Source organism: Phascolarctos cinereus, unplaced genomic scaffold (genome assembly GCF_003287225.1).
Source record: "Phascolarctos cinereus isolate Bilbo 61053 unplaced genomic scaffold, phaCin_HiC Scaffold_4;HRSCAF=312, whole genome shotgun sequence".
NCBI lineage: Eukaryota > Metazoa > Chordata > Mammalia > Diprotodontia > Phascolarctidae > Phascolarctos > Phascolarctos cinereus.
The window spans coordinates 73909580-73922288 of NW_027555847.1; the positions used below are offsets into that span (position 1 = coordinate 73909580).

The 12709-nt window shown below is 40.3% G+C and overlaps 1 protein-coding gene across 7 annotated transcripts in view; it reads left to right on the forward strand.

Annotated features, from left to right (window-relative positions):
* Positions 1-12709, forward strand: part of COBL (cordon-bleu WH2 repeat protein) — a 336290-nt gene that overhangs the window by 313477 nt on the left and 10104 nt on the right. For 6 of the 7 annotated variants that reach the window (XM_020981301.2, XM_020981298.2, XM_020981299.2 and 3 more), the window contains one exon: positions 496-762. The exons of the other annotated variant lie outside the window; for it this stretch is intronic. In XM_020981301.2, coding sequence (XP_020836960.1) covers positions 496-762 — 267 coding nt within the window. The remainder of the gene's footprint in view (positions 1-495; positions 763-12709) is intronic. 7 annotated transcript variants of the gene reach the window in all.

Sequence of the window (12709 nt, forward strand, 5' to 3'; positions counted from 1 at the left end):
GCTTCCTATGTGCAGAGCACTAATGAGGAGAAGGAGACATAGAAACAAAAATAAGATACTTTCTCTGCCTTCAGGGCGCTTACAGTCATCAGGACATAATTATCTGTAGTTGTCCCTGAAAATGTCAGTCATTGCTGAGGGCACGGCAACCAGCTGGATCAGTGGGGCTTTAATGCTAATGGGTTTTTCCAGAGTAATATCTTCTGGCCAGCCTTGTTTGCTGTCCTCGTATGCCAAGGAAAGTTACAAGATAGAGGAGTTCTCAGAAAAATAGTATATTACCTTTCTGAGATGAAGTCGTTGCCAAATCCTTCATGTGTAGTGATAATCAATCTCCTTGAATGATGTGATATGAAAGTGCAGTACCAGATGTTTCAGCTGCTGGATAAACAAGGCTCCACAGCCTGACTGCCAGTGAACTATTTGAAATTCAGGGGGTACTTGGACTGTCCGGAACTGACATGGTCACTTTTCACTTAACTGTTTCCTCCATAGGTCTCATCTTCAGCTTCAGGAGAACTTCAGAGCTTCCGAGAAGCAGCCCTCTCCCAACAAGCTGTAGAAGCCCCTCCTCAGGAAGAAGAGCCTCCCATTCCTCCCCCACCTGTAGCACCCTCACTGCCCCTTCACGTTTCCAGGGCCTCCACTGTGTCAAAGACAATGCCCAAATTCCCGACAGGCCCCATGAGTGATCCCTCAGATGCGCGGCAGGCTCTGATGGATGCTATTCGTTCTGGCACAGGGGCCGCAAGATTGAAAAAGGTATGAATAATCAATTTTGTCATCATTTATAAGCAAGGGAGTGCATTTTAAAGTGAACATTAAGTATCCTGGGACCAGATAGGAGAGGTAAAACTTAGCAAGATCTTCTGTGTCCAGAACTCCATGTCTGACTCTACAAAGCTACTTGGAGAGGTATGATAAAGCTAACAATGGAATGATTATCAAGCAGAAGCTAGAATCAAGGATATTTGTGGAAGGAATTACTGCTTTGGAAGGAAAGTTGTCCATAAGCTCTAAGAACCAATGGTCTCATGAGTGAATGGGCCCTTAGGCCTAGCAGAATTCAAGAATGAGAATAGCAAGACCATGACCTTATATCATGACAGGATAAAAACATACCACAATGAACCTGCTAAGAGAATTGAGAATAGACTGGTGAAGTCATTCTATCCCTTCCCTTCAATCATGAGGGGAGAGGAGAGAAATAAAGGCAATTCTTGCACCTCCATAGAGCCAAGAGGTTCCCAGATGAAAGTCTAACACTAACAGGAGCAAGGCACTTTGCCCAAGCTGGCTGATTAGTCAACCATGTAGGGTATACTCACCCTACATTAAGACATGGCTGGATCTAAATCATGATTTAGTTTCAGAAGGGACCTTTGAGATCATCTAGTCTAAGACTCTCATTTTACAAATGAGAAAAGTGATGCCCACGAGAAGTTAAATGATTTGTCCAAGATCACACAAGTAGGAAGTGGCTGAGCTGAGATTTGAGATCCCCTCCTCTGATTGCAAATCTCATGCTTTTGTCTCTGTACCATGCTGCCTCTGAGCCCTGCCTCTCAGACTGACCAGTAGCCATGTTCTTTTTCTACAGAAAAGTCCTTTGGAAGTTTCTCTTGGTAACTGATGCTGGCATTTAAATTGTAGGCATAAACAGTAATCTTAATGTTAAATAACAATTGTACTATTAGACATTGTAAGTGTAGAAAAGTAGGCTTGCCAGATTTCAAGGAATTTATAACATAGTTGACAAGAGCTATAGGGATAACATAACCATAACTTAAAATCATGAAGGTGTTGGTGGGACGGTTTTCTTATTATGTTTTTAGAGAGAACATTTTCTGAAGAGTGAAGATAAAAAAGTTCTTAAGGGGAAGGGGATGTTAAATAAACTTTAGGGAATAATTGTGAGGAAGGAAAATGCTAACTGAAAAGCATACAGAGACTAAGGCGAGAAAGTAGGCCAAGAGGCTGAAGGAAGCTGTTAATGGAACATTAGAAGAATTGGGCAGAAAGGTAGCATAAGGTGATGGTGAATAAGAGACGTGTATCACAAGCACAGGGTTTCAGGAGGAAATCACAAGCTTTCTAGGAAAGAAGGAAGATGATTTTGACTGTAGCACATAGAACTGATTAGAAAGGGAAGAGGTTAGGTAGGAAGGCAATGTGTTTTTGTTATGTGTCTTTTTAAATAGTGTTCTCAACAACTTGAAATTACATCAGAAAATCCAGTATGGACTGGTTTCTTAAAATAGTCTGAATTTTTTTGGGTAGCTGATATTTTGCCTCTTTTACTCTGAATGCCTTCTGAGTAATTTGTTTCTGACTACCTAAGCAGTTCACAAGTTTGCCCACGCTAAAAGTTTCACTGTCCTCTGCCTTATATGGAGTGTTACGTTGAGCTCTGGGTACAAGAAGTATAAGTAGGACGTGAATAAACTGGAAGGCCCCAGAAGGTGGTGAAGGGCCTCAAGTCTGTGTCATAGGACTGTCAGTTGAAGGAACTCAGCACATTCAGTTCTGAAGATTCACGGGGGATGTGGTAGCTGTCTTCAAGCATTTAAAGACCTGTCATGTGAAGAGAGGGAAAAGCCTCACTCAGTTTGGCCCCAGAGGGTAGAACCAAGTTGCAAAAAGGTCAGTTTAGATTTAACAATTCAAGATGTCCAAAAGTGGAATGGACTGGCTCAAGCTATGGGGACTTCCATCTCCTTGGAGTCCTTTAAGCACAGGCCAGACAAGCACTTGTTAGGTATGTCCTATACCAGAGATTCCTTTCCTGTATGCGTTGGACCAGATGGATGCCAATGGCCTTTCCAGCTCTCCAGTCTTCTGAAAAGTCCAGCTTTGAGGCACATGATGAACCTGCCATTCTGGACATTGCTTGACGTCTTTGCTGACATTGCACCTAAATGACCCTACTGTTTCTCATCCGGACAGATCTCCTCGGAACAAAATAGAACTTGCTGGAGAAAATGTGCCCCAACTGTCCCATAAACAGATCAGTTGCTCTCTCAGCAGGGAATATCTACTCTCCAGCTTAGACTGGGGAAATGTGCGTGCAAAATGACCCAAACTTTTACCCATCACTTGAGGCAAAGTTTTTATAGGATTTGAAGGAATTTATCTGAGTTCATTTTATAGCATCCTCCCCCTCCAGTTCCTCATTTGTTCTGGACACCAGAAGTCCTGAAGCATTTTGGGAAAGATTATTCTTGTGGCATTTGGAGCCCAGGCCAAAAGTAGGGAAAGCTGGAAATCTGTCTAGCATGCCTTTTATCGGGTGATTTTTTTTTTCTAGCCAGGCTGACAGATCATAGAGTCTCAGATAAGAATTACTGAGGCCAGTGAACTGTTGAGTATTTTATCTAGACTGAACTTCAAACCTTTACCCACGATTACTCATTTAGGTCCTTTCCCTTTTAGCATTTTAAGCATTATCCAGTCTCAGGAGAAAGATATTAAATACAGAGTACACCCTGCTTGATGATGAGAAGCCATTCTTTTCCTTCCATTCTCCAGTAATCTGGCCACCATGTTTAAAAAACAGCTCATGTGACTAGACACAAATAGAGAACCAATAGTGAAGGCTGATCATAGCAGAGCCTCTTATTTTTCTGTAAAGAATAATATTTAGAGTACCATTTACACAGGCTCTAAGAAGCATGCTCAACCTAATGGATAGAGTGCTATACTTAGAGTCAGGGTTCAAATCCCATTCCTGATGCTAGGTAACCATATGAGCCTGTACAAGTTACTTAAGCTCTGTGTGCTCAGACAGCTCTCTCAGACTTATCTTCCAAGTCATAGAAGATTATTTTCTCCATTGATGGAGGAAGTTCCTTGTGCTAGCAAAATCATGGATCTTTTAATCACATCACATCAGCTCAGAGCATAGGACTTCCAGTTAGAAAATAATCTTGTGGAACAAAAGGAAACATCATGACATAGCGCAGCTAGGTGAGACCAGAGGCAAGTGGTTTTGCTTTTTTCTGCTTCTTAATATTTTTGTTAAATATTAAGACCTGGAGCCTCCCTTCTCTGTAGCATCCAATTAGCCTTGCAGCCTTTTCAACATGGTACATTTCTCTGTAAGGCCCACCCCTTACTCCCACTGGTATATTTCTCTTGAAGCCTCCATTTTGTGGAGGGGCTTTCATTCCCCTCCCAGCCTTGTTCTTGTCTTCAAAACCATGCCCCTGTGTCAGGTACCTTCATCCCTATCTCTCTCCATTTTCAACTCCTTTTTTCTATGTTTTCTTCTCTCATTAGAATATAAGTGCCTTGAGGGCAGACGGTCTTTTCACTTGTATTTGTATTCCCAGCTCTTAGCATTCTGTTCTGCCACATAGTAAGTGCTCAGTAAATATTTATTTCCCTTCCTTCCTCCCTCTTTCCTTCCTTCCTGTGACCTTGGCCCTAAGAACTTTATTGTGTCCTCTGCACCAACCGTCTTATAAATCATGAAACCACAATAGAATCTCGATTTTATTTTCTGTGGATCATTCAAGTCCATCCATTTCACCTGCAGGATAATCAGGCCCTGTCGTTTGGCTTTGGGAACATCCTGTGGATTTGTTTCTTAGTGGTTGCCCTGCCTCTCATGCCTCCCTCTCTTATTTTCTGGTACCCGAGTTCTTGACTGACCAAGTTCAAATCAGTGTTTCTGACTTACCTCCAGTGGAAACTGCTCATTTATTAGTCTAGCCCAGTGCCATCCACCACTAGCTTTTCTCACACACACATTCTTGCACATAGAGAAAGTTTTAATGTGAGTTCCGCCCCCTTTCTTTTTTGTAAATAAAGTGTAACCTGTCAATTTTTTTTATTAAAGGAACTATGCTTTGAAAAATAAAAAGCTCTATCAGTATAAAGCCCTCCATAGTGGGAAAATGTTGGCAGAGATACAGGGGAGGAAGAGGCAGCTTTAGTGTTGAATTTTTTTTATTGCCCATGTGAGGTCTAAAGTATTTCACGTGTATCTGTGTCACTCAAATCCTCACTGATGCTTCAGAATGATCTGGCAGTGATCCTTGGTTCTCAAAGACTTTGTCAGAGCAATGCAAGCTGTGGACAGCCCTACCAAACTGGAAAGACTTTAAATATAAGTCCAGTGAGGGAATGCATTTCTGTTAACTAAGGACCAGACTGCCAATAGGAGGGTGGATTTTTTAATCACTGTAATTCCTGAAGTCCATCTGTTCAGCCTGGAATTAGGTGATTTTTACACAGATCTGTGATTTTCTCAGCGAAATACCTTGTGAGGAAACCTGCCAGTACAAATCAGCAATCCCCTTTAGCTTAAATTTTTAGAGAACTGCCCAGAGCATTGAGAGTTGAAGTCATTTGCCCAGTCCCATACAGCCTTGTATGTGTCAGAGACAGGATTTGAAAGCTAGGTCTTTTTGACTCTTAAGGCTAGAATTCTCTGTCTACCACACCATACTATATATGTACATACATGCACAGCTAAGTATTTACAGAAACATGTCATGTATATTTATATATATAAACATGATACTCAGTTAAAACAAGTTTGGGCCTTTGACTGTTTCTTTTGAGATCTTTGCCTTTTATCCAAATTTTCCCATCACCAATTCTAAACAACTTACTAAAATTCTACTTCATCATCTTAATTTAGCTTTTTATCACTCTGAAAAAGAGCAAGTGAAGACAAAGCACAGATGGATTCATTTCTTTGAGGACCTCAGTTTCTAAGCAAAGTGAGAGAGTTTTAGTTGATCTTTACTAAGGGCCCTCCTAGATCTAAAATTCTGTTCATTGTGAGCCTAAGATTCAATTTCGTATAATAGCCAACAATTTCAGCTGTCCAGGCTTTATTGAGAAATGAATATGCAGTGATTTGCCAAGTCTACATATTCTGGAAATAAAAAGAAACTTAAGCAGCCTCAAATGGCTTATATATATCCATTCTTCCAAGTAAGAACATCTTTCCTCACCTTTGAGCAAAAGACAAAGAAACAGCCTCCTAATGAATGCTCCTATGTAAGTCCCTCATCTAACAGTATTTCTCCTGATCATTGGTTTTCTGGCCAGCTAGTTTCTCTGTCTTTTTAAACTGGAGCATCTGCTATCACTGATTTTAAAAGCCACCATGAGATACACCCTGTTAATGGTTTTCTACTGGTTTCCTTAGAATGGCCCTCAAAGGCTTCCAGGTAACTTAAAACCATATTTCTGAATCAGCCTACTTCGGTTACTATCCATAAGCTTTTCAAACGTATTTACCTTTCTAGCTTATCAGCTTACCAAAACAGAACATTTAAAACACATTTAAACAAATTGTAAAAAGCTTTTAAAACAAATTTAAAGTGGTTTCTTTACTGGGACAATAAAATAAAATAATTAGCTCAAAAATATGCTAAAGAGAAGAAATGCTTGTTGGGTTGGATAGAATAGCTGAGTTGGGAAGTTTGGTCCTTAATGAACACACGATTCCAGGTTCAATGCTGCTCAGAGCCAATTAGCTTCTCTTGCAGAATAGCAGTTCCAAGGTAGTAACTCACAGAACACCTAATCTGGCCCATGCACGCGGATGCAAGCTCGGTCATGTGCAAGACAGATTTAAGAGTACTGAGGTCTCAGTACAAATCCATCGTTGGATCTAGAAAAATAATTCAAACCATGTGTTCTAATGAGGATTAGGTAATGGTATGATTTCCATGTATGATAGACAGCACAATTGTCAATAAGTATTTCAGGAATAAATGGTGAATATGTGATCATATAAGTTCAGATCCGGAGCCTGCAGAGGTTGAGAGAAGGGGCTGTTGTTGGTGGGTGATCTGCTCGGTACAAGAGAACAGTGTTTCTGTGGGAACATCCCGGGACAAAGGAAGCATTGCCTGTGTCGTGATGGGAGCTGAAGAGCACTGTTCTCAGCTCCCTGATATCTCTGAGGCCTGTGGAATCTCCCGACCAGCCCACTTCTGCCTCCTTTTCCTCTTTACCTAGACTGACAGTAGGAGTATGAAACCGCAAGTTCTGGTCTGAGTTATGGGACAGACAGACCAGGTCCTAACTCTAACAAAGATACTTAACTGTCTTAACCTGGGCACAAATCCATTGGCCTTTCAAACCTCATCTGATTTTCTGTTGTGACTGGGGTTGTGGAAGCTTCATATGGCTGTACTGATAGCTTTTCTCTCTTGATTTTTACTTCTGCTCCACGAGGCCATGTGTTGATAAAACGTTCTTGCCAGTGGCCACTCTTTTTGCTTTTTTCCTCAAGGACAAAAAAGGTACCCCTCCCCCAATACTCAATTCTGATTATTTATCCTACACGCTTACTTGTCAGCTCTACAGTCTGATGCAGTACCAACATTCAAAATATGAAACAAACTCTAGTAGCAATTCCCTCTATTGCTGTCCCTGAAAATGAGTCATTTCATTGAACCTGAAATCTTGTTCCTTATCGTTCCATATTGGGGCACTAAGTGGTGCCGTGGATAGAGTGCTGGCCTGGAGTCAGGAAGACTCATCTTCCCAAATTCAGATACAGCCTCAGAAGGGCAGCGAGGTGGTGCAGTGGATAGAGCACCGGCCCTGGATTCAGGAGGACCTGAATTCAAATCTGGCCTCAGACACATAACACTTACTAGCTGTGTGACCCTGGGCAAGTCACTTAACCCCACTGTCTAACCCAAAACAAAACAAAACAAAAAAATTCAGCCTCAGACACAACTTGTGTGACCCTGGGCAAGTAACATAACCCTCTTTGCCTCAGTTTCTTCATCTTTCAGATGAGCTGGAGAAGGAAATTGCAAACCACTCCTGTGTGTTTGCAAAGAAAACCCCAGATGGGGTCACGAACAACTGAACAACACACAACAACTGTTTCACATCAGCACTTTCATGTTAAGTAACAGAACTTAATGCCCGAATGAAATACAATGGAAACTAAATAAATTATAATAGGTGTGTATTTCTTTGTTAAGTCTTACGCACTTAAAGGTTAATTTTCAATAGGGCAGGTTTTTTTCTTTGTATGTCTAAGCATCTTTCCTTCAAAGTAAACATTCTATAAGAAATCTTGGCAGCCATTGGAGATAGATAGGAAATAAGAACTTGAACTTTCACTTTGCAGAAGAGGAAAATGAGGCAGAGAAAATGTAGATGACTTGCCCAGTACAGAAGACAAGTATCACACCCAGGAGTCAGACATCTTATCTGGGCCAGACTCCTGCAACTCTTGGCTATTTTACAAGCCTATGACTCTTTGTAAACACAGATGACTCTCTTCCCACACTAGGGGCCTGCTGATGTAAAGCATAAACATGCAAATATGATTTGGCCTTGTCTGCTCTCTGACCCTTGAGTAATTATTGAACAAATAATCCGGGAGCTGTAAAAGACCTCAAGGTTCATGAGGTACAAAATAAGAAGAAAGACATTACTTCCGTGTAAATTGAGGTGTCCTTCCCAGAAGATGATTGAATGACAGTGAAGTCTGGATCTGTGGTCATTTGAAAATAATGATCTGTTGCTATCTCTGAAAGTTAAACCAAATAAAATTACTTTTTAATATACATATACACCACGGCTTACATGAACTGCTAATATCCATTAGTGATTTATAATGTTCCAGATAAGACTTTTGTTTACACGATATTCTCAGCTAAATGGTTTGTTCAGTGGGTGCTCTTAGACAAGGAAAGGGCTCCGTGGACACCATTTTGATGTGCCACTTAACCCCTGATGAAGTTGGTAGACAAATTCAGCAGCCAATGATGCTAGTGATTTACCTTAGGTAAATCACTTAATCTCTTCTCAGGTACCACATACGAGAAATAAAAGAGATTGTATCATAGGGCCTCTGAGAAGTCCACTTTAGTTCTAAAATGCCATAAGCTGATAATGATCAAGTTGAGAATAGAATTGTCTTTGCAAGTATAATCTAATTTGTTACACAATGAAGTGCGTGTGAAAAATGCTGCTTTTTTTTTTAATCTAGAAATTAGGACAAGCCTAGATGCACCTCTTGGTATAGAGAAAATTCCAATGTAAAGGCTTTACTTAGGAAAATGTAACAATAAAGAAGCAGATAGATTTCATAAGACAAATACAAAATTATTTAAGTGGATTTGGGCAAATAGTCATATTATCAAAATCTTAGTGTCAGAAAAGACCTTCGAAGGATGTCTTCTTCAGCTTCCCACCTAAAGAAGGAACTGAGACCATAGGATCTATGACAGGCCGTTTAGCTTCTCCATGAACACTGCAACATTGGAGAGATCATTGTAAGTCTGCCTATACCATTGGTAGGGCAGTTAGGTGATGCAGTGAATAGAGTGAAAGGATGAATCAGGAAGATTCATCTTCCTGAGTTCAGGTCTGGCCTCAGATGCTTATTAGCTGTGTGACCCTGGGCAAGTCACTTAACCCTATTTGCCTAAGTTTCCTCAGCTGTCAAATGAGCTGAAGAAAGAAATAGCAAACCACTCCAGTATCTTTGCCAAGAAAACCCTAAATGAGGTCACAGAGTCGGACAGGACTGAAAACAAACAAACAACAACAAAAATTCCATTGATAGATAGTTCCTATTGGTAGAAAGAGTTTTCTTTTATCCAAGACAATTGAATAATTCAGCAGATGTTTATTATTAAGCACACATTCAAGGACCAATGCAACACATTAGAGACCCACAGACAAAAATGAAACAGTCTCTACCCTCGGGGAGTTATCTTCTTATTAAAAAGAGGAAGTTGACTTCTGTATAACTTTCACCCATTTGTTGTGATTTTATAATGATCTTCCACAAGATAGCTCTTCATATATTTGAAGATAATTATTTTATCTTCCCCCAGCCTCAAGCCTTCTTTCTGCTATGCTAAAGGTCCCTAAGTTCTTTCATGATTTTTCATAAAACATGGTTTTGCCATTCTGATCATCATTCCCAGGACTTTATTGGACTTGTCCGTGTCGCTCTTAGTGAGTAGTGCCCAGAATTGAATACAGTGTTCTAGACGTGGTCTGATCAGCATGGCTCATTGTCAACCTGTTAAATCCCCTTGATTTGGACATTAGACCTTGGTCTTTTTTTTTTTTCACATGAACTGCTGCCAGCCCAAGTTTTGCCCTCATTCTGTATTTGTGCAGTAACTATCCATTTTCACAATTTTGTTCCTAATATTAGTTGAGTGGATGCATCAAGTCTGACAAGATACTTGAATTTTGAGTTCATCCGCCACACTATCTCCCCCTCCCAACTTTGTGTCATCAGCAAATTGCATGGTGCCTTCATCCAAATCCTTGAACACAAACACCAAACAGGGCAGGAGCAGAAACTACTTAAAAATTCAGAACTGAGTCAAAGATTTCCCTTCTTTGAAGCTAGTTTTTTACAAGCTAAAATAAGGCTCCTTTGCCTTATTTCTTGCCTTTTCTCTTCACTTCTCTAGCACCTGAGTTTTGTATTAAACGTTGTGTCTTAACATCCTAAGAGAGATTTCTCCAGAGATGGCAAGAAAGGAATACAAGTCAGCAGTTCTTGGGCAGGGTCAAAGAGTTTTTGGTGAATCAGACAGTACTTTTGTTTTTGATTAAAGTTAATTTTTTTCTTTTGACAGGAAGTCTGCAGGGGGTTCTCCTAGATGGATCACAGAACCCTCAAGGGCAAAAATCATCACACCAGCCACCTCTCACACTCACCCTTCCTGCAACTGTTTTAACATCAAAGCCCATTTCAGTGTTTACCTGCCCCCTCACCTAAACAGGGACTGGTTTGGTTTTTTTTAGTATATGATAAATATTTATGCTTTTCAAAAATTATTAGAATGAAAATATTTCTTCAATATTTTCATAGATATATGATCTCATCAATCTGTGTCCTCCCTCCACCAATGTAGGCACCAACGTGTCTGTGCTCTCTCATCTATGCATCTTGTTCATGTTTAATGATGATAACAACAACAACAACAACAACATTTATGTAGTGCTTTAAGGTTTTCAAAGTTTTTTGCAAATATTTTCTCATTTTATCCTCATAGCAACACTGGGAGATAAATACTATTATTATCATCTTTTTACAAATAAGGAAACTGAGGCAGGTAGTGGTTAAATGATGTGCCCCAGGGTCACACAGCTGGTTGGTATTAGAGGTCGATTTGAAATCGTCTTCCTGCCTCCATTTCTAGTACTCTATTCACTGCACCACCTAGCTGCATAAATCTTTCAAAGTATTCAACTAGAGACTGGCAGCCTTCTAGAGTCTTTGAAATTACATGGGTGTCAGCACAGCACTATGGCAGACCTGCTATCTCCTGCTCTTGCTACATAACTTATTCCCCTGCCTTTCTGATCATAGAGTCCCTTGGTATCTTTTATGTCATTTCATGAACACAAGTTGTCATCATGATATGCTGTGGCTTCCTTAAACCCATCATGTGTCTTTCTATTGCTTGCTGAGTTGCCCACAAATTTTGATGCTTCAAAGATTGTAATGTTCACCTTATTAGTATCACCTGGACAATTTTGGTGAGCAAAGTCAAGAAGCAAATTGGAACCATTGAAAGTTCAGTTTCTCAAATTGAGTCCAACCTATTCTCTTTGTCATTTCTGGTCCCAGCAGTACATGTCCATGATAGAGATAATGAAGATTAACTCGGTGGGCAGCCGTGCAGTTGCATGTCATAATCTATGCCAATGAGCTTAAAAGTGTGGACCATAGAATGACTCCGAGGCATCAGCAGTTGGGGGGTAGATGGAATACATCCCATTCTACCCAAGATAGCTAATCATGGGGGCTGATCTCTGATCCCTTTATCTTGCCATAACTCAGGTACCTAAGGTGCCCTTGGGAAAATACCGTCATACTTTGTGACTGCAGTAGTTGCTTCTCAGCAGGATGGGTTCTGCACTCCCTGGGAGTGACTGGTAAGCTTTTATGTTTTAGGTAAACCACAGTGAGTTCTGCAGGATGAATAGACACAGAGAAGTTGTATTATGCTTCATAGTTACCATTGCATAATAATAATAGCTACCATTTGTATAGCACTTATGTGCCAGGCACTGTACTAAGTACTTTACAATTATTATCTCATTGGATTCTCACAACAACCCTGGGAGGAAGGTACTATCATTACCCCCATTTCACAGATGAAGAGACTGAGGTAAATAGAGGTTAAGTGACTTGCTCAAGATCAAACAGCTAGTAGGTGTCTGAGGCTGGATTTGAACTTGGGTCTTCCTAACTCCAGGCCAGCTTCTGAAAAAATATTCAGAACTCTTTGGGTTGCTAAAACAATGTATGTTACCTATAATCATTTTTTAAAAAAATAAAAACCTCTGGTATCTTCACTTAAAGTCTAGGAAAGGAATTTTCTAACTTGTTTACAAATCTACCAGTAGCCATTTGTTTTATGTCTTTTAAGATGGTCAGTTTCGTTTTTTGTGATGATACTGGGTGCTTGCCACGGCCACTTCCTTTCAACTCTCTTCTAAAAGGCTGTTTGTGATAAATAGGCTTAAGATTTCTGAGGAAGATGCAAGTCTTGGTCTTTTTTATTTCTTGGTCTCAGACCCTGTTTTTCCACTGTATATTTTTGCCATCCTCCTAGATGCCCACTTGCACAGTGACGCCCTGATGATCAAAGCCAATGTTGACAAGCTTTGAAGGATCTTGTCAATTTCTTCTTAGAATTGAATGTCAGAGATAGAAAGGAATTCAGAGACCATCTAGTCC